The following is a 20,911-nucleotide window of genomic DNA, read 5'->3' as shown; positions in this document are numbered from 1 at the left end:
GGCGCATTTTCTTCGCCCTCTGCGCGAGGGATGCCTACCCTGCTGTTCGCCGACTCGTACATGTCTCCCTCTACTTTCCGGGCGTAGGCCACCAAGTTCTCCATCCGCCTGTCTTTCAGCGCCGCGGGGTCGGGAGTGGGGAAGATGGCTTGCACTCTGTTGGWACGGAAACACGTTTGAGAATGTGAACTTTCTCTAAGCGGATGACGTGATCAGGCTCCAGGTGCTAAGCTGAAGGACARAGCCGACTCACAGCTTGTGGACGAGGTGGTTGCGGAGGTCTTGCGTGATGTCTTCATGCCAAGACTTCCTCATCCCTGCGGCGGAAGGGGGCGTGGCCGTGGGCATGGAGCCCAGGCTCCCGACGGCGTCGTTCATCAAGCTGCGGTTGGGAGAGAACCAGACGACAGCTCAACATTTCAGCCGCCGCCGACTTTAAAACTTTGTCAAGAACGGTGAACCGTGTCGGTCCGAAGACGGAAAGCCGCAGCCGCTCTTGCCTTTGCGCGTTCATGCTGTGCAGCATGGCGTCCGGCAGCAGCGCAGACTGCTGGTTTGGAGACTGCACCCCAACGGCACCGTTCACTCCTATGGAGTTACCACCTGGTCGTAAAAGGCAAAAAAAATGTTTAGTAGGTCCGTTTTATTGGATTCTTATGCAATGTAGTTTATGAATAATAACCGGGGTGAGATGGATGCGTTCRACTCCAGCCACCAGCCGAGTCAACGCTTTGCAGAACAAGCCTTTTGCTGTAGTTGGAGCTGCTAGTCTAACCGAGACGACTCTACTACATCCGGGGTTTCGGCACGTTTCACCGACTCAAACGTAAGACTTTTTAAGACCACTGTGGATGAAATCTAAGACTTGTATTGTGACAGAAATGTACAAAAAAAATTAAATAAAAGATAAATTRGCAAAAAAAAAAACCTTTCACTTTTTCAAGATGGGTGTAAAAAAAAGCCAGCTGTCTACCATTTTATGGCCCTAGAAATGATTCTGTTCACTCTGTACCACAAGTCAAGAATGATAAAAATTTGGAAAACAAGTTAGAAAATAAAATAAAATTAGTAGAAAAAAGTCAGAATATTATGACTCTCGTATTATTTTGACTTTAAACTCAAAATTTGTAACATTGTGACTTTATTTTTGCAATTTTATGGCTATTCTCAAAATATTAAGACTATCCCCATTTCGATTAATTTTGCACTATTTAGACTTTGTAGTATGAATTTACTCATATTATTTCAACTTTATTCTTGTAATATGATGGCTTTTTTTCCCATTCATTGTTATTTTCCAAATATTATGACTTTATTCTCCCATTATTTCAACTTTATTTCTCATCTAATGTTTGTATTTTTAAATTTAATGAATTTTGTGGCCCCACCAGTAGTCTAAATGGGGCAAGAAGGGTTTCAGAAACCCCTGATCTAAACGCTGTGAGAATTGGAAACGGAACCGACCCAGTGGATTCAGAGTCCTCATTCCCGGCTGTCCGTGAAGGACTTGGTTCGGCATGGCGGTCTGTGGCGGCTGCTGCTGCTGCTGCTGTTGCTGCGGCATCTGATTGCCCTGGTAGGTCAGGCCTAATGCAGCGTAGGCTCTCTCTATGGAGCTCGGGTCGATCTGGTTGGTAGGGTTCAGGCTCGGAGCACTCGACTGCCCGCCTGGCCCCGCGCCGCCTAAAGAGTTCACTAAGCTTACACTGTTGAGCAGAGCTGCAGTGACACGAGAGAGGAGGGGGAGAAAAAAATGAATATTTGTGATTTTAAACTTGGTTAATCATTACTCGACGGCAGCCAGCAGAGTGAGAAGAGAAACACTCACACTGCTGGTTCCTCTTGTCTCCGGCGTTTTTCAGCGGCAGGCACACGGGACAGTCGTGTCTCGTGCAGTTCTTCCAATGCGAGATGATCTGTCTGGACGAGGCACAGTGTGCAACTGAGGGACGAGACCAAAACAGATGTTTAGGCGAAACGAGCCGAAGTGTGAAAAATAAAGAAGAGAGAGCCGAGGAGATGCGCAAAACTGTGACAGAGTGAGACTGAAAGCAGTGACTTGACAAGAAAACGAGGCAAAAAGGGAAAAAATGAGTCAAAACGAAGACAGAAGGCAGAAGGCTAAGAAAGATCTTGTGTGAGTCATTCGATGCTATAAAACTACGTCCAGATGGAGGCTYGRAGAGAGCGGGAGAAAAAGACAAATGATGGAGGATCCGCCAGCCGAGRAGCGAATAACTCAACCTATATACGAGGGGRAAAAACCAGGAACAATCCAGGAAGTGAGAGAAAACAGTGAAAGCAGACCTGGTGCTTATGTTGMGGTGTCCACTAAAACAAAACAAAAAAAACACAACATTGATATCATTTATCCGACTCACCCTGGCAGGACTTGCCAGCCTGGCAATGAGTCATGTGGTTGAGCACGTTCTTCATGGTGCGGCAGTGGGGCAGGTTGCATTGCCGCACCTCCCCGTTGGCCTGCTCCCGCCGCTGGCACTTGTGCGCGTGGAGCAACAGGACGAGCTGCTGCTGGATGAGCTTCCGCTTCTCGGGGTCKGCGGTGGGGGGCGTGGCGCCCGGTCCCACCCCGACGGCGTTCAGTCCAACCTGGGCCCCACCGACCGATGCCGACACGCCACCAACTGCCCCGGGCTGCTGCTGCTGCTGAGCAGTCTACGATAGAGAAACAGATGAGTCTTAAACGGGGAGGCTTGTTCCTTGTTGAGCCTCACGCCACCGATACCAGGGGCAGATTTGAGCCCTCCCCACCCCAAATCCTCATTACCAAACATAGACTTATTTGGTATCCATAGAAACATCAGACACTTGGCTGAAAGCTGGTAAAAAAAATAAACATTTGAGTTGAACAGGAAGCATTTTTGTTCATGCACAAGGGCTGAGGCAGGACAGAYGTCAGTGAACAGGAGCCTTCATCAAARASAYWKTRTRKRGMKCYSSRRRWGYSCSMRAAAAAAAAGGATATTTTGCTGGTATTCCTTTTCAAGTCTAGTGAGCCTTAATTTTATGTAATTTTTCTTTTTCTACTTTTTAAAGACACTGGATAAAAAATAAATTCAATAAATTTCATTGGATTCAAATAAAACAATTTCTTATAATTGGATAAAAATGAATGTGGGCATTTCAAAAAATAAATGAAAAACGAGCAATTTTATGTATGTAAAAATATTTAAAAACCGGAAATCCAGTTTTTTTTTCATAAAAACCTCTATAAATTTTCTTTAGATTGCATCAATCCAAAAGCCTGTAGTCTTATTTATGATGGTTCTAAATGGTTCATATACTGTATAACGCACAAAATCCTAATTATGTAATGCTCTATCCTCATTTTCTCTGAAGCTATAGCAGTTGCTGTGRCACAAAGTGTTAGCTTTATTTTGACACTAAGATTATTGAAATAGAGGCTGTAATTGGTGGGGAAAAACTCAATTAAACTTGAGAGTTCATTTAAACATACTTCAGAAATCTTGTAGTGTTTATGCCAAAACACCCATTTGGAAGTCTGAGGTCTGAGTCTAATAACACAAAAACACAATCCTGTCATTTTGGCTGGTTTTGAGTAATTAGTAGAAACAAAAAAAGGGAAACTCCGTTTCTTTTTCTGTTCTCGTAAATGTTAAGATTTGCGCTAAATTTAATACAACTCACAAGTGGAGAGCCCACCAATTCACTTTTTTTTTTGCCAGAACTTTAAAAATGTAGGTAAATGAATGAAAAAAAGCCAGTAATGAGCTGTTAATATTTGTCAATGAATGCRTCGCCAAAGCAAGGGACGCAAACCAATAAATAGATTGTCTTGTTTTAACTTTATGTGCTGCTGGGAACAATCTGCCTTAAGCGCTAACGGTTATAGTTGGATATGCTGCCATTCTCCTCTGTTTACTCCAAACAGGAGGTGGATTATAGTCATGTGACTTAAGAGATGCAGCAACGGTAAACCCTGCTAACAAGTTAATCRAATCTAAAATACGGAGTATCTGCATCGGTTGCTGTTGGAAACCCCTTTTTGTCTCAGAACAAAACAAACCCAAAAAGAGAGGACAACACAATTTATGCTTTGACTCTTTAAACAAGGCAGAAAATTATAGCTGTTGTTTGTGAGCATAAAGTTAATCAGCTCAAAAAAACGYTTTCTGCAGCGGTTTTATTAGTTTTGACTCATTTCACCAAACAAAATGATATTGTGACCCGACAAACACTGGTGAGAGTTGATAAAAGTGAAAGTTGCTGATTTCTAGGGCTGTAATTATCATTATTAATCGGATTTAATAATGATAAATCGAATAATTAATCATTACCTAATTTAATAATTAATCAGTAATTGGAGTTTACAGACTCAAAAAAGGCCACTTGGCTGAAAGAACATAGAACAGTAAAAAAACACAAACTTGTAAAGAAAAAAAGGTTTCCTGCATTTTTAACAAAAAAAATAGTTAACTTTATCGCTTACAAACCAACCAAATTAACCAAATTATTTTCATCTTTTTATGYATTTCTAATTTCTGAAAAATACAATTAAGCATCAGAATAATCAATAGATTACTAAATATAGATAACTAAAATAATCGTTGATTGCAGCGCTACAGATTTCACTCACTGACACAAATGTATACAGTTTTGTCGTTTCTGGTCTCTCTCTGCTTCKTTTTAGCAGCCAAAAGTGTGCCGACTGTTGCGTCCGATATCACGTCACTAACATAAGGCTTAAAGCTCTAAACAGCCTGTAAATAGAAGGCGATATCTGTGAGCGAACACAAGTAAAACAAATCCTACCATCCCCGGAATGCCTTGACCAGGAGGTGTCTTCTTGTCCAAGTTGAACTGGGCGGCCATAGCGCTGGGCAGGCCTGCTTTATTCTGGAGTTGTGGGCCCAGCCCCTCTCCAGGCAGCCCCTGGCCAGCAGAATGGCTGTATGGGCCACCGTAGGACCCCGAGTTGGCCATCAAATTCATCTGACGAAGGATGGAGGAAAAACACAGCATGAGGGAAAAAGAGGACAAGTGACGGTTTCTCCGTACGCTTTGCTTTTTGAAAATCCCAAATACGTCTTGGGGGGGGGGGGAAAGCGGAGAAAAGCAAAAATATTTCAGACTCATTTACAACTAGATGCAGGAAAACGGCTCCATCCAGCCACTTACGGTTAACGGAGATGCTTCTGTACTTGTTTGGGAGAAAAATCACAACTGTAATGTGGTGTTCTGACTAGCAGGGAGGTTAACCATCGATACCACAGAGCTAACTGTGCAGCAGCTGCGAGTCCCGACACATGACCGCACTCTTCCCTGCACCTGCTGTAGAAAAACTCATCCTGAGAGTTTGAGCGCAAAACTACAGCTTCTTATCTACCCATTTAACTCTGTTAACAAAAACATCACTGCCTTTTTTAACTGCAAATGTACACGAACTATGGCTGAAGAGTCAATCGCTTCAAACCTCAACACAAGTCACAAACATTTTATGAGCTTTTTATGACATTTCTAACATTAAGATCATGTTTAGTTGTCATATTAAGGTGATAAAAGCAGTGGCGCCCATAAGGGGAGCCCAACGGGGGGCCGTGGCCCCGAWCGAAAAATGATACCCCGCCCCCCTCCTCCTGAATCATGTCCAGGTCATACAGTCATTTTCTTCAGTCAATACATAAAAATAAAACAAATGTATTTAAATGTTTATACATTATACATACAGAATTTATTTTWWAAAAGTTTTATATTWAAAAAAAAGATATACATTTTTAGGGGCGCCATTGCGATCAAGTCAAACACATCAAACGATGAACTAAAATATAAAAACTTCCACCTAAATTCCTAATGTTTGGTTTGGTACCTACCTGTTTCAGTGCACCAGGCTGATGTGGTCTCATCCCCGCTTGACCACCAGCTCCCAGGGATGGACCGCCCTGCTGCTGCTGTAAGGTCTCTGCCAAAATATTACTAYTGCCACCCATTCCCGTGTTGCCAGGGTAACCCATTCTAGGCGAGCCATTCACAACCTGCCCCCCTATAAGCCCTTGGTGTTGGTGCTGCTGCTGTCCAGCGGTGCCCTTCTGGACACCCATCATGGCCGTCGCCCTGTTCGGCACCATGCCAACCTGCTGCATTAGTCCGGGTTGCGGCTGCTGCTGCTGTTGTTGGCCCTGATGGTGCATGCCTTGAGGTCCACCGACTCCCCCCATCATCGCCATGGAAGCAGCGGAGGGAGCACTGTTGGAAGCAGGGGCCCCCGGCTGCGTCGGCGCCCCAGCGCGCAGCAGTTCGGACAGCTGTTTGTGTTTGGAGGCAGCATCCTGAACCCCTCCGCCGAGCCCYCCGAGGCTGGTATGGAACTGGCCGGAGTCTCCTCCGTTCGTCAGCCCCGGGTCCGAGGAACTGATGAGCTCATCCGGCAGGTCATGCTCCAGGTCAAAGAATGAACCAAAATCTAGGTATATAAAAAAAAAAAAAAAATCAGTCCATTGTTTTTTAAAACACTCAAGCCTTGTGTGGCCCCACATCACTTAAAAAGTTAGTGCCTTGCAAAGATATTCAGCCTCCTTGTACTTTTTAGGCATTGTCATGTTACAATCACAAATTGCAGTGTTTTAAAATGGATTTTACAATCAAATATATTTTTTTCCAATTCACTGAATTTTCTGTTTTTGAAGATTTAATTTTTGAAAATATTTTGGGATTTTTATTTTTTTTACTAAAACATTCCTTAGGTTTTCATAGTTCAGAATGATGTTAATCCAGAGCTACTGTCTTGTTTGACGTGTTTTATAGCACATTTTACAGCTAATTTTTAATTTTTYCCCACTTTGAATTTTGGTCAACTTAAAGACGGAATGATTCAGATAAAAGCCTTTTTTTAGTCAAGGCTGCACAGTGGGGCAGTTGGTAGAGCTGTTGCCTTGCAGCAAGAAGGTTCTGGGTTCGATTCCCGGCCTGGRGTCTTTCTGCATGGAGTTTGCATGTTCTCCCTGTGCATGGTGGGTTTTCTCTGGGTACTCCGGCTTCCTCCCACAGTCCARAAACATGACTGTCAGGTTAATTGGTTTCTCTAAATTCTCCCTAGGTGTGAGTGTGTGCATGGTTGTYTGTCCCGTCTGTCTCTGTGTTGCTTTGCGACAGATTGGCGACCTGTCTAGGCTGTACCCCGCCTCTCTCTGGGAACGTTAGCTGGAGATAGGCACCAGCACCTCCTAACCCCAGTAAGGGACAAAGGTGTACAGAAGATGGATGGATTATTATATTTATATATTCTGTATATATTTAAAAAAAACACAATTGAAATTGTAAATCAGATTACGTTGGAAAAAAATATATATTTTTGAGCCGTGTCGCCGAGCCGTACTATGACATAAAAGAAAAAAAATTCAAGTGAATTTGTAGTCAGCACTCCTGAGACCATATTTTATAGAATCACATTTGGCAAYAGTTCAGTTAAAGCTGTAAGCCTGCCGACCTTTCACACYAGGTGACAGAAAAATCCGACCACTCTTCTTTGCAAAACACCTCAAATTCCATCAGACTGGATGGGCAAAGAACAGCTGTGAATATTACTAAACATCTCATCTTAGACTAATCAATTCTGACACATTAAAATAATTTAATCAAAACAATTTCATAATAATAACCCTGTCTGTATATTTAGGCTCACTGTCCTGCTGAAAGGTGAACCCGTATCGKTCCCGACTCCTTTGCGGCCTGACATTTTTACTTCCAAATTGGTCATGTAGGTCTCCGTGTAATATTTAGTTGGTGGACAAAGATGTTTGGTCAAATCTAGAATTATGGTTTTCTTTAAACAATTGCTGTCTTCCTACCACTCATCCAAAACAGCCAGATTTATAGAATGCAGACATTTTGTCTGTGGAAGTTTGCGTCTCGTTCAGTCACTACAGGTTTCTCGAACACGGTCCTGTAATGGTCAATGTCTTGGTAGATTTGCAGTTGTGCCAAAGTCTTCAAACCGTTCAATGATTTCTCTTATAAACTAACTCTACTCTTCTCCTAAATGTACAACTCTTCATTGACGTTATCTAGCAACCTGCTCAGGTCATCATATGACGTAAGATCCCAATAAATACATTGGAGTTTATCCTCGTCGCATGAGAGAATGTGAAGTTCAACGGAGATGAAAACATTTGCGAGGCACTGTATGGAGACGTCATGAGCCTCTCCCGTCCCAAATTTTTCTTCCAGGCATCAGCTTGTGGTTTGGTGGTTTGCCATGCGTGGAGAGCAAACGCAGTGGGGACAAGGTGAGAAGCCGCAAAAGGTAAACACTACAGTACCCAGGTGGTTCTGTGAAATTGTSGAGCAGTTCTAAGGTTCGARAGCATRGAAACGCAGGCAAAGTTGTATGATTGGAGAAGGAAGACATTAATAGAAAATAAATAATAAATAGGATAAAAGTGGATGCAAGAAATTAAGGATCAAGTTTGAAATTCTGGGTTGGAATRGGTGTAACAATGAGGAATTATGTTATGGCGCTTTTAGTAATAAATTCACTTGCTTCAATTGTTATTTCAGGGTGAAATACGTTCAGTTAGTRCAGTTGGCTACGATTTATTGTTACAAAAGTGAAGCAGTACTACCATGCAGACAATGGAGGATGAATAATTAGCTCCGCTACAGCATATTTGGATGAATTCATTAAAAGCCAGTGAATAAAATCTGAGATATTTCAAAGAAAACGCTTGAAGGAATACATCTGATTTGGATTCTGTTAAACTGAGTCAAAGTGTTTACATGAGCAGCGCTACAACTTCAGCTGGTCAACACCGCTTCGCCCAACTTAATCAAGTGTTGAACAATAGCTAGCTTGACAATAGTTGTGTTAAAAACATTAGCCTTCTCGTCATTTATACACGTTTTTCGAAAAATGTTTTTTTTTTTACATCCATCATATGTTCGGTGTCTAATGTAATTACAAAATTAATKATAAAAATGTTTAAACTAATGAGCTATTTCCCCATCACGGAGCTCAGCTGAGTTGCTCCGGTGGGGGTGTCTTTTTAGCTAGTTAGCTAGCTAACTCGGTTTCAGTTACTAGCTCTAAAAGCTAGTTTCCAAACGTTTATTTGCCGTTATGAAATATTAACATCTCTGAAACTTGACATTTGTAGCATATTCCACCGTACGTGTTCACTTTAACAACTTTTAAAGTAGCAAAGCAAGTTTAGGCGAAGTGGGGTGTCTCGACTCGTCCATTGTTTGGAGGAGGATCTTTTTAGTTGCGGCTAGTTAGCCTGTTGAGGCTAACGCATCAAAACACAAGTGCTGGAAAGTTGCTCCTGCTTCAGGACTAGAAAAGCTTAAACCAAAGCAACCGTAGCACTCAGATTTACACTTTTCCCACCTAACTTTTTACAATATTTATGCCCAGAAACGTCACTTAGCAAGCAGAAATGAGTGTGCAACTCTATAGCAACTCCAGACTCGGAGCAAGCAAGTTTAAAAGCACCAATCTCTAAGATAGTTCATGCCGGAGTAAAGCATCAAATATATTTACCATTTCCATCACTGGTAGACACAGACAAAGCTGGAGAAGCCAGCTTGGGCCTCTTGGCTGAAGGCGGGCCAGACTCCAGGACATTATCGGCCATATTTTTGACGAATTAAAAAAAAAAAAAAAAAAAAAAAAGAGGCTGTATATCCACTCAGGGTTTATGTATTCCCTTTATTTCCGCCTTCTTACTCCCGTTAAGAAATGTTTCTGATCGTTCCCCCACCGCTTGGGGGGACGGTAGGGGAAGAGGACGGCGATGTTCAACTCTTTCTCAGTCCTCCTCCTGAGTTTGTAGTACCTCTCTGGTAGATATCGGTCCCCCTCCCCTGTCGGAGATTTTTGTTTCTTCGCAGACTTCAACAAGAGGCGGTGGGAAGGTGGAGTCGACGGACGACTGACAACCTCATGACATAAAAACTGTCCCAAGATCCGTCCTCCGAGCTCCATTCAACTTGGTCTTCCATAGTATACTGATCAAAAACCGTCTCTTTTTTTTTTCAGGTCTAAAAAAGGCTGCAGGGGGAGATGATGCGTGATGGCACAAAAATCACAAGTTTCCAAAGAGAGAGAAGAAAAAAAAAAAGAAAAAAAAACTTCAGATTGCTGCCGTTTCATGCAACACCTTAGAGAACCTGTAGGGATTTTTACTTTTCCTCCCCTCTTATTGCTGTCTGTATCACCGAGTCCTTTTAATTTTCCACGGCAAAAAGGCAACAAGCAGTAGTTTGAATGCGAGTGTTGGCGATGCTGAGTTGGCTCGTCAGTGATTTAACACGGTTTGAAGACAGATCCATCCACTCAGATGAAGAAAAAAATATCAAAAGTCCAAAAAGCATGTAAACCTATATTCCCATGCGTGACTTTTTTCTCTTTTTTTGCATGTGCATGCTGACTTGTATGTGCACTTAAGTGTTGAACCATCCAAAAGGCACTGAAGAACAGACTGAGATTGCAAATTTGGTTGATGCAACCCCATTCGTCAGTTATCTGTTGCAAAACAGACCTTTAAAATACGGATTTCTGCCACTTTCAATGCAGCTTTTTTTTTTTTGGATCTACGTCTCGAATGCAATAACAGCGCTAATTGCCAATCAGCAGGGCAGTTGGATTGATCTAATTAAGTTTGATTTTCTCTCGCTTTTTTTTTTTTTTTTTTGCAGACGAGGATCAAACGGGTTACTTATCTTGTGCTCCCTGCAGAGGTTCCTCCTCTAGTTCCTGCTTGTTTCAAACACGACTGGGATCTCAGATGAAGGAAAAATGCTATCGATATTGCCACTTTTTTTTCAGTGCTTTTAAAAAGATTTCTTTTTTTCTTTTTCTTTTTGCAATGCATGGACTGGGGAGTAAAAAAAAAAAAAAAAAAAAAAAAAAAAGAAAAAAGAAGCAGTAGCAGTAGCGGAGCTGAGGCGAAATGTGACTTATAAGAAAAAAAATAGTATGGCTATTTCGGAAGCGGAATGCTTCAGATCGGCACAATAATTGGAAGAAATCCTCCTAAAAAAAAAAAAATCCTCTCATTGACTCTTTGTGATGGTGAAAGCCCCCCCTTCGTGTTGGTCCTGGCAATTTCACCCCCTTCTCTTCTCTTTAAACCCGTCTTTCTTTCCACCTCTCCCTTCTGCCCGGCAGCAATTTATTTATATAATTGTCTATGCGGACTCGTTCCTTCCTCCGCCGCGGACACATAATGATTTTTCATGGTGGTATTTTCCTCTTATCGCAGGTTTTTTCCTCGTTATGTGCAGCCCTCTTCCGCCTCTCCTCCCCGTCGCCGCTCCGCAAAACACCCCCTTCCTTGAGATTTTCGGAGTATTTCCTTCTCATGCATGCATCAATATATTTATATATATAAATATATATAGCTACATCACACCTAGGCGGCTTTCCCTCCACTGAAGTCTAGCCTCCTTCCTTGCCGCTTCCCCTTCCACCGGACGGCTCGGACAGGATTTGGTTACTGTGTCTCTTCCCCCCTTGCGGTTCCCGGAGCGGCTGCCGTCGGCGGCCGGGGTCGCTCCTTTTTCTATCGGTGATCTCCTGTTTCTGACGGTCTGTCCGCCAAACAAAATGGCGGCTTGTTGTTTCTACTCCTCTGATACGGGGGGAGGGTTAGAGGTACAGCAACATTAGGCGTGAAGAGGAGGAGGAGGAGGGACGGAGGAAAGGAACAAGAGGAGAGGTTGTCTTCGTGAGTGCTCGGGAGTGTCCGGAAACCTGTCCCAGCGTGTCGGCGGCAGCCGTCGAGTTTCAGTCTGCAGGGGACAGTGGTGTCCCACTTTATACCCTTCAGCGCATCGAGCCGAACCACCTCTCGTGTTATTTAGCCTGTTTTAGCTGAATAAATATGCATTAAAAAAATTAGTTACTAATTAAGTCTAATTACACAGTTAAAGCTGCAGTTTGTAACTTTTATACAGAACGTTTTTATTTTATTTATTTTTTTGGTTTTTCTTAAAACTGTCACCAAATGTGACAGTTTGTCATTTGACATACTGTCTATGAAAAGATCAATATCCTTCATCTCCTCCCTGAACTGCTATTGGCATCGGAAGTGCCGCTCCTGACCAAAGTCAACCAATCAGAGCCAAGAGGAGGGACTTATCGCTGTCAATCACTTCATGTACTGGCTGCTAAATGGGCTAATGGCAGAGAAACGACTTACTATTCCAGGAAAACCTTTTATTTGCTGTAATCAGTGGCCATGCTAACTAGACTAAACATTCAGAACAGGCTATGCTAGCTGCATAGCTTGTTCTGAAGGGTGAGCGTTGCCGCACAAGAAGACTAAAGGCTTTGATTGGTTGTTCCTACTTAGCACTGGGAGAAGGCAGAGGAGCCTTGTGACAGTTTCAACAAATATCTGGAAAAATATTTTATGTAAGTTACATCCTTCAGCTTTAATGACGCTCAAATAAACAGAATTAGCATGATTGCTAACCACTCAGCTCTTAGATTTAGGTGACAACAGGAGGAAGAAAAACATTTGGGATGCACTTATTAAATCGTTGATACCTCCCTCGAATGTTTCCACATTTTAAGATTTCACCATAAACCTCAGCAGATCGCAATGTCGCATTTTTACCCTCTTTACTCTGAAAAGTCCAAATAAAATCAAGTCCCACTAACTGCCTTCAGAATTCAACTGTAATAGAGTCCTTCTGTGTGCARCTGAATCCCAGTATAAATACTTCTGTGAAGACCTCAGAGGTATATGAGGGAACATTAGTGAATAAACAGCTTCACAAAGACAGAGGAACACAGCCGACACGTCTTGGAAATTTAATTCAGTTTAATTCAATTAAAAAAATATTGTATTGATCCCAAAGGGAAATGAAATGCTGCTATAATCCGCATTTATTCAAGATTCTTTAAAGAGTTATTGTAGATAGTGACGGCTGTGGGCAGGAAAGATCTCCTCTAGCTGTCTGTACTACAGGAAACTTGAAGAAGCTTCTGACTGAAGACACCCTGGTTTTCTATGGTAGTCTCATGGAGAGGGAGCTCAGGGTTGTCCACCATTCTCTAAAATCCTTCTCTATCCACTAAAACACATTCGTCCACCAAACACTGGCATTCATCTGAGAAGCAGCTTATTCGGTAACTCTGAAGGATTCCAGACTTTGACTAGACCACTCCCAAACCTTCATTTTATAGGTTTTGAACCCCTCGGATGTGGACTTGCCAGCGTGCTGTGAATCACTGTCCAAGTGTCTAATTCAATTGTGCTTGAGCGCAAGGTCACAAATTGACAGTCGGACATTTTATTTCTGGATTTTCTTCTCCAGCGAGAGCAAAGTGAACGAGTCCGTTATGGAAAGTGATCCACTCTCCAGCTCGAAACTCTCCCACACCATTTTTGCCCAGTCTCTGTTTCTTATTAAGACCGACCTTAGCTGAAGCAGGAGATGCCTGCAGAGCTTCAGATTGCTGGATAACTTTCTGTGGCACTTTTGCAGTAATTTCAGCAGACCAGGCCCTCAGGTTCATCACTGTTCCATGTTTTTATCCTTGTGGATAAAAACTTCTATGTGGTTCATTGGTCTCCACAAATCTCCAGGTGTCACATTGTTTCCTTCTCCAGGGTGACAACAGCGACTTTCTCTGCTGCTCTTTATCTTTAGATGATGTACTGCGGTTAGAGATGGCCTACATTTTTAATTATTGACATTTTGTTTTAATACTTTAACATATTTTAAAGTAGGGCTAGGCTGATTTAGATGAATATGAGTATAAACTTGTTTTCTTTGCATTATCTGAGGTCTGAAAGTGTCGCACTGTTTTCATTATTTTGACCATTTCTCATTTTCTACTAATAAATACTCAATTTCTGCTTGGAATTTCAGAAACATGTTGTCAGTAGTTTGTAGAATAAAAGAACATTTTACTCAAACATATACCTGTAACGAGTAAGATCAGAGAAACTGATCATTTTAAATGGTTTCTTAATTTTTTTCCCCCAGAGCTGTATATTTATATTTTATGAAACTCAAAAACAAAGTTCTTTATTCTAAAAGAGAACACTTTTTTTTTTTTTTAAAGCAAAAGACAAACACGCATTCGTAACAACTCGGTCGAACTTTCAGTACAACGACTCTTTCAAGAAAAGTGAAGTTTATAAATCCAGTTCAGTCTCAATGTCGAACACATCACTCTTCCCTCATAAACGATTAAATATGATAGTTTAAAAAAAAAAGAAACAATCCATCTGCTTGTATTTCCATTTGGTGGTATTAGTATTTGTCATTCGGCACGAGAACGACTGATAATTTTGCGGACATAAACACCTGTCCTTGTTTGGCCTGGATAAACAAAAGATAAGAAGAAAATAGCTGAAAATAAATTGTGTTTCTAAGTGAACTACTATGATTTATGTGGAAACTTTATGCAAGCTCAGAGCATGATCAGGATTGTTCTTACTGCATCGCCCATACTGAAATGTTAACAATGTAGACTTTAACGCTACACAATCTTCCACTTTCAGCTCTTCAAGCCTCCTTAACCATCACTGAAGGCACAAATGTGCTTGATTGCGTTTTTAAGGTACGTTTCTCGCCTCTAACACCACATTTCTAAACATCTGTAACCCTGATTACACTGAAGTTAACGCCATCAAGGGTTTAGCTGTCACGTTCTGAGTTCCTGAGCGTCTTGAGGCGCCTGAACGCTGCATGAGCCGTCCGCGATCTGCGAACGTTTGATTCGGTTTCCGTTTCTCCGCCGTCTCTGGCCTATCCCATCCCACAGGCCTTCTCTACGTCAGCCACAGTCTTTGGAGCGCCACTGGACAGAATCAGAGGCGCTCCCTTTTCCCGGATCACCACGTCGTCCTCGATCCTGACTCCGAGGCCGCGGAAATGCTCCGGCGCCTGGTCGTCGTCCTCACAGATGTAGAGCCCTGTGACGAGGAAAACAATTAGGAAACGTCTTTTATTCTATGTCACACGCACCGAGGCGTAAATATTTTTGGATATTCTGACCCCATCACAAAATTAAATGCATCCATTTTTAATTTCATGTCAAATGTTCGTCTTTTCATCGGAATCTAAAAAAAAATAAAAAATTTGCACTGAGCCCAGCTTTTATTGGTCCGCCAGAATAAGATCCGGTTCAAGAATTCAATGAAGTTTGTGGTCGTAATGTCGCAAAAAGAAACTAGAAGCTTCAAGTCGTGTTAAAATGGTTTCGAGTTGCTTAGCAATGTGCAGTTCAGGTCCAGATGTACCTGGTTCTATAGTGATGACCATTCCAGGCTGGAGAGGCTGTGAGCGGGACAAGTCGGGGGTGTCGTGGACGTCCATGCCCAGATAATGGCCGACATGGTGGGGGCAGAACCTCCTCGCAGCCTGGGTTCAAGACAAAATCAAAATTTCTACTCTATGTAAAAATAAATAAATAAAATAATAACACCGCATTGCTGCAGAAGACTGAAACCACGTAAGACTGAAACAAATAATCGGGATTAATTAAACTTTGAAATAATTGTCAACTAATTTGGTGATGTATTAATCGTTAATAGGAGTAAAAATGGCCATTTGTTGAAAGAACATATTCAGCGCTGCTATAAACTAAAACTGTACAAAAAATAAACATATTTGTGTTTAAGACTTAAAAAAATACTCAGATTATCCTCTTGATCGCCTTTTGCTATCCAGTTATTTTTTTAGTTGACAATGCATCCTTTGCTACAAATCATTAAAGGAATACTGCGTTATTCCATTTTAGGCAAGAAAATATATATATATATAGTTTTAAACAATGAATTGAATTACTTGTTTATTTATATCGTTTAATGTATGTCAAATAATTCAATAGGAAAATCTTCAGAATTTGACCATTTTAATCCGATTAATCGATTAATCGTCAGTATAGTCGATAGAATATAAAAGTTATGTCATCCGTTCACCCCAGCAGATTTTTGCAGTACCTGACAGTTTAATGGATTAACAGTTTTATGCAGAAATAGGTTTCCCACTAACCACATCTGGCAAGCGCAGCTTATTGATCTGTGAGGTTCAATTCCAACAGATTAGAGCACTAACATGGTCAAATGCTTAATGTTCAAAATCAAGTTTGTTTAGTGTTAATTAGAACTGAAACTGTTGTAAATATTCTCCCTGACCGGTCGGATCTGATATTCTCCCTGGTATTTTACCTTCAGAGCATCAGCGTCACTGGTGTCGGCCCCCAGGATGCCGAGGCGCCTCAGCTGGCGTCCCAGCAGAGTCAGCATGGAGCTGTAGATGTGGTCCAGACTGACGCCGGGGGAGCAGAGGGACAAGCAGGAGCGCTGCACCTCCAGGACGGCGTCGTACAGCTCGGCCTGGGCGGCGCTGAATCTGGCAGCAGGACAGTGGGACGAATGAAACGCTGCAGTGAGTCTGTCACTCCTCTGGGAACAAAACTTCAAAACACTCGCTTAGTTCAAAATACCAAACTGGAGACGTCAACGGTACAGTTGATATTTTTCAATATTTTGTGGATTTTATCTCTGCATTTCCCATTTTAGAGATATCTTGCCAAACTATTTCAAATCTTTGGTTCTTCTTAGAGCTAATCGGTCAAACTTACTGCCCGTTCACCGGCCACGTCCGGGTGATGTCGCTGACGTAACCAAAGTACTCGCAGCCTCCATCGAGAAGGACCAATTCACCGTCCTGATGAAAGACAAAGGGAGGAAAAACGTACAGTCTAAATTTAAAGATGCTTAGCGTAAAAGTAAAAGGGGACAATTTTTTAATATATATTTTCTGTCCTAAATGAAATTACATTTGACAATTAAACCAGATATTTATAGACATTACAAGGGGAAAAAAATCACAGAGACCTTTTTTCTCATAACTTTTTCTGTTTTGGGTYTGTTAGCATTACCCAAATCATTTATATTTGCTGTACTAGTCCTCTTTTAGCCACTACTCTACTTTAGCCTCTACTAATTAGAACCATCATAATTTCCTAAAGTCTTCGCTGCAGCTCAAAGTAGGTGTTACCTTGACGATCTGGTTGTTGCTGATGTAGTGCAGAGTGTTTGCTCGATTTCCTCCGGCGACCACGGGCGGGTAGGCCAGGAAGTTGGCACCATGGATCCGGTTCTCGAAATCAAACTGGAAAAAGAAATAATAGATGAAGAAGAAGATATACGTTGGGTTTACACTGAGGTGAAAATGTGTCCACCCCCTTGTGCTTCTGTTTTTTGCTTTTTATTCTTTTTACATAAATGATATTGTATCGTATATTACCGTTAATTGCAATAATATCTGGGACAATTAATGGTCCAGCATAATTTACTAGCGTTACAGGTCTGAGTAGAAGCACTATGGAAACAATCGAGGTCATCAAATCTAAAACCTACCTTAGCGAACAGGACCGACTCGTCGACGTCTCCTTGTGACAACGCCATCGTCCTCCTAAATGCCTGAAGGAAAACAACGTTATTTGCCGTTTTAGCCAGAGAAAATGCACCGAATCGGAGAAAACAAAACAAACAAAAACACTGTAACACCTTGAAGATGAAACAACTGACACACCTGCGCTGTGATCCGACCCGCCTCTCGCATAAGTGACACCTCTGCGGGGCTCTTGATGGCCCGGAGAGAGTGGATGAGGGGCCTGAGCGAACGCGCGGCGGGACCGGCCTCCAGCGTGGGGAGAACGTGAGTCTGGTGGAGCCGAGAGTGGACAGGCTGAGAGGAGTCATACCAGAGCTGGGTGCCTGAAGGAGGTAACAGGACCAAAAAAAATAAAAAAATGAAGGTTCAAATTTTAAAAGGGGCAGTATTATGTGTTTCCCTGCCACATAAGGCTATTTTATAGCACAACCAACTAACTATGTTAACTTAAGTTGTTAATAAGATGTTATGACAAATATGACTTAAAAGAAATTTGACTTCATTATTTAATGTCTTGAAATTGTGCCTCTGTCTCTTCAACAACACAAACACGCAGCTCCACCAAGTGTCTGCTGACTGTTGCTGGCTAGTCTGAAGGAACTGAGTGGGTCAGAGGGCTGCTCTGTGAGGCAGAAGCTTGGAAACTGCAGCTCCAGGGAGGAGCTTTGTCCTCGAAGGCGGGGCTAGGGTACACCCAGGCTTTTTGCCCCGACTGGTGGCCATTGAGATTAAAGGGTTTCTCAAACATGGGTGAAAGAATCAAAACAACATTCCAGGTATGTTTTTGACAAGGGAATAACATTATAATATGATGTTATTGAGCTCAAAAAACTCAATCTTATATTTCTTTTTCTTTCAAAAGGATAAGAAATTACAAACACAGCGTGTTCGAGTGTGGCAGGTTAAAGAGAGCTAGAATGTACAATTATAAGGTTACTGTATCTTTAAGAAAGGTGTGGAGTCGTTCAGAGCCACTCTGCTCTTATACTCACTCACCTTTAAGGCTCTTTAAAACCAGACCCAGCTCCTCCGTACTGTGAACTCTCTCTATGCCGGTCAAAGCGGCTGCCCCGTCCCTTCCCGCCCGTGGGCCGTCCCACAGTTCCCTCCCTGGATCTCTGCGGGGGACAAACAAGATGGCCTGGTCCGGTCGAGTTCTCCCGTAAAGAACCAAGGCACTGTCGGGTTCCAAGAAGCCGGTGAGGTAGAGGAAATCCTGAGAAACAAGAGGCAAACAGCCGTGGAGCAGATAGGACGTACAGAAACGATGGCGTCATCAGAAGCTGAAGGAATGACAAACCTGGTTCTGGTGGAAGGGGTAAGGGATGTCATTAGTCATGTACCGTATCGGGTGGGATAAAACGACGGCCACGTGGTTCCCAGAGGAGGCAGGAGGTCCCAGCTTGTCTGCGTGGGCCTCGATGAGCAGGGCCAGCTTCTGCCTGCGGAGCTCGAACTCTGTCTGGGTTAAGCCTGGGGTCACTTCACCTGAGGAGCAGAAATCCCAACTGGCTCAAGCATCTTTGGTTGACACGACTAAATATCCGAGGGTTGAGAGCGGCTACATTCAAGGATAAAAGGCACTCACCATGTTTGACGAGGTGAGGGTGAGTGAATGGACTGGGCTGGCCGAGGTACCGCTGTGGGACAGTCTTTGGTTTCAGATCTCCAGGTTTCACAGAAATATGGCGGCACCATGCACAACCTGCAGAAAACACAACGCAAATCCACAACGTATAGCGGCAAAAAATTTTCCAGTTTGCATCTTCTGGTAACCAACGTTTATTTTGGAAATGGATATTTCTATTCCGACGATTAATCGATTATTCTGAAGATTAATCGATTAATCAGATAAAAAGAAACGCTCCATTCTGAAGGTTTTTCAATTAACCACAAGCATTTTTATACAATTTCTGGAATACATTAAAAGATGTAGAGCAAATAATTCAATTTATTTTTTAAATAATAAAGTGAACATTTTCACACTCTGTCAATTATGACAGAGTGTGTTGTTTTTTCGGCAAATGTCCTTTTTTGAGTCTGCATACACCAGCTAACGATTAATCGATTGTTAAATTAGTTGACAATTATTTCAATAATCAGTCTCTCATGATTAATCCGATTAATCGTTCATCCCTGTGGTAGAATCTTACAAAATGGTTAGGCAATGATTAACAAGGCTCATGCCAGGCTAAAGAACCCACAAGAACCTAAACGCTAAATATTATTTCACCCCCGACCTAAAATAAGGAAAGAACTTAAAGTGAGTAAATTAATCTTTCCTCAAAAGCCTACACACAAATACCCGCTTATGATAAGATGGATATTTTGAGTGTTTTTCAAATTTATTCACAGTAGAAAGCCAAGAAGTCACCTTTATGTAAATGTTCACAGCTTTGGAACCAGAGTAGGAACCCTGAAAATGGAGATCAGACTAAATATCCCCTACCAGAGAGAGGTAAATTTATGCTGAAGTTATCCCTAAGTTTCACTTATTTACATTTTTCCCCTATATATACAAAACTGATATTCCTGACTTAGAGTTTAGTTGCTCTTGCTGTCAGATTAGTGAAATGAACAATAATAATAAGTGATTTGACGACCCACCTCCAGCTCGGGTCCGCCGCGGCAGCAGCCTGACGGCAGACCGCGTGAAGCTGCAGGCAGGGGACAACATTACTAAAGCTGCTGCTGCTGCTGGAGGACACCGAGGACCACTCACAGCATGACGTCCTGCCGAAGACAGAAGGGAGTCAAAAACAGACAAGAAACCAGAAGTTATATCTAAACACACAACGGCAGCATGTGGGATTTATCTAACATACCGTCAAAACTCCTTTAAAGCAACAGTTATGCAGTGGATGACAGTAGCCTTAGCTAGCTTGCTGCTTTATTAGCCACATTCATTCTCTTTGTGGAATTGCTGCCCTGAGTTTGGTTTGTCAGGCTCGGAGAACACTTATCCCAAAAGTCATTTGCGAAGCTGTTCTTGAATCATATTTTGAAATAATATTTTAACATTAACTACCATTTTCCCCAAAAGACGTAAGAACCTTCACATTCGGTGACACAGGCATGTGTGTCATTTTCTCTCCAACTCTCATTAGATGTCATGTTTGCCCAGTTTTTTCCTTATTGTTAAATTATGACTACTGACTGACTGGTATCATCTATTGTCAAGCTTTTTAAGATATGTGCTCTGATCTGAGATCCCCCAGAATAAGCTGTAAATGTTGCTGGGAAGAGGGATGTCACCCTTGTGATCTGATTTTGGAGAAGTGAAAGACTTTTTACTTATTACTCTTTTTTTTAAAGGGGAATGTCACACAAAGCCAAAATTCTCATTTTATGTTGATATTTTTCATAACGAAATGAATCAACATCCCTCCATTCTGATTCCTTCAGAAAGCGACGGTCTTGTTTCAAAGTTTAATCAAAATCAAATGTCACATACAGAAAATAGTTTAAGCTCTAAAGTAAACAGCAATACTTGTTTAAGATATATATA

At 42.0% G+C, this 20,911-nt stretch overlaps 2 protein-coding genes and 1 long non-coding RNA gene across 6 annotated transcripts in view; 1 reads left to right on the top strand and 2 right to left on the bottom strand.

The window, feature by feature from the left end:
- Positions 1 to 10,022, bottom strand: part of ep300b (E1A binding protein p300 b) — a 28,901-nt gene extending 18,879 nt beyond the window's left edge. For all 4 annotated transcript variants that reach the window (XM_008415569.2, XM_008415570.2, XM_017306295.1 and 1 more), the window contains exons 1-9: positions 9,518 to 10,022; positions 5,853 to 6,442; positions 4,795 to 4,974; positions 2,382 to 2,676; positions 1,829 to 1,942; positions 1,465 to 1,719; positions 501 to 603; positions 254 to 382; positions 39 to 156 (exon numbers count right to left, since the gene is read on the bottom strand). In XM_008415569.2, coding sequence (XP_008413791.1) covers positions 39 to 156; positions 254 to 382; positions 501 to 603; positions 1,465 to 1,719; positions 1,829 to 1,942; positions 2,382 to 2,676; positions 4,795 to 4,974; positions 5,853 to 6,442; positions 9,518 to 9,611 — 1,878 coding nt within the window. In that variant the 5' untranslated portion in view covers positions 9,612 to 10,022. The remainder of the gene's footprint in view (positions 1 to 38; positions 157 to 253; positions 383 to 500; positions 604 to 1,464; positions 1,720 to 1,828; positions 1,943 to 2,381; positions 2,677 to 4,794; positions 4,975 to 5,852; positions 6,443 to 9,517) is intronic.
- On the top strand, positions 7,449 to 10,097 carry LOC103468461 (uncharacterized). The gene is made up of 2 exons (XR_534220.2): positions 7,449 to 8,264; positions 10,016 to 10,097. It is a non-coding gene; the product is annotated as an uncharacterized LOC103468461 (long non-coding RNA).
- A 3,906-nt stretch (positions 10,098 to 14,003) lies between these two features.
- On the bottom strand, positions 14,004 to 20,722 carry xpnpep3 (X-prolyl aminopeptidase 3, mitochondrial). The gene is made up of 12 exons (XM_008415573.2): positions 20,229 to 20,722; positions 20,011 to 20,136; positions 18,992 to 19,108; positions 18,704 to 18,891; positions 18,400 to 18,619; positions 17,542 to 17,726; positions 17,367 to 17,429; positions 17,005 to 17,118; positions 16,586 to 16,671; positions 16,170 to 16,353; positions 15,240 to 15,360; positions 14,004 to 14,912 (listed from the first exon to the last, which is right to left on the bottom strand). Exons 2-12 carry the CDS (start codon positions 20,078 to 20,080, stop codon positions 14,746 to 14,748), a joined length of 1,515 nt encoding a protein of 504 aa, XP_008413795.1. The 5' UTR covers positions 20,081 to 20,136; positions 20,229 to 20,722; the 3' UTR covers positions 14,004 to 14,745.
- Between the last annotated feature and the right edge of the window lie 189 nt (positions 20,723 to 20,911).

Source organism: Poecilia reticulata, linkage group LG8 (genome assembly GCF_000633615.1).
Source record: "Poecilia reticulata strain Guanapo linkage group LG8, Guppy_female_1.0+MT, whole genome shotgun sequence".
NCBI classification, from domain to species: Eukaryota; Metazoa; Chordata; class Actinopteri; order Cyprinodontiformes; family Poeciliidae; genus Poecilia; species Poecilia reticulata.
This window is presented reverse-complemented; position numbering and strand designations above follow the sequence as displayed.

Coding starts and splice junctions, on each gene's coding strand:
- xpnpep3 (XM_008415573.2), bottom strand. CDS start 20,080: ATGTTGTCCCCTGCCTGCAGCTTCACGCGGTCTGCCGTCAGGCTGCTG. Junction 18,892..18,991: donor CCCTCACCTCGTCAAACATG/GTGAGTGCCTTT, acceptor TCTGCTCCTCAG/GTGAAGTGACCCCAGGCTTA. Junction 18,620..18,703: donor ACCCCTTCCACCAGAACCAG/GTTTGTCATTCC, acceptor CTTGTTTCTCAG/GATTTCCTCTACCTCACCGG.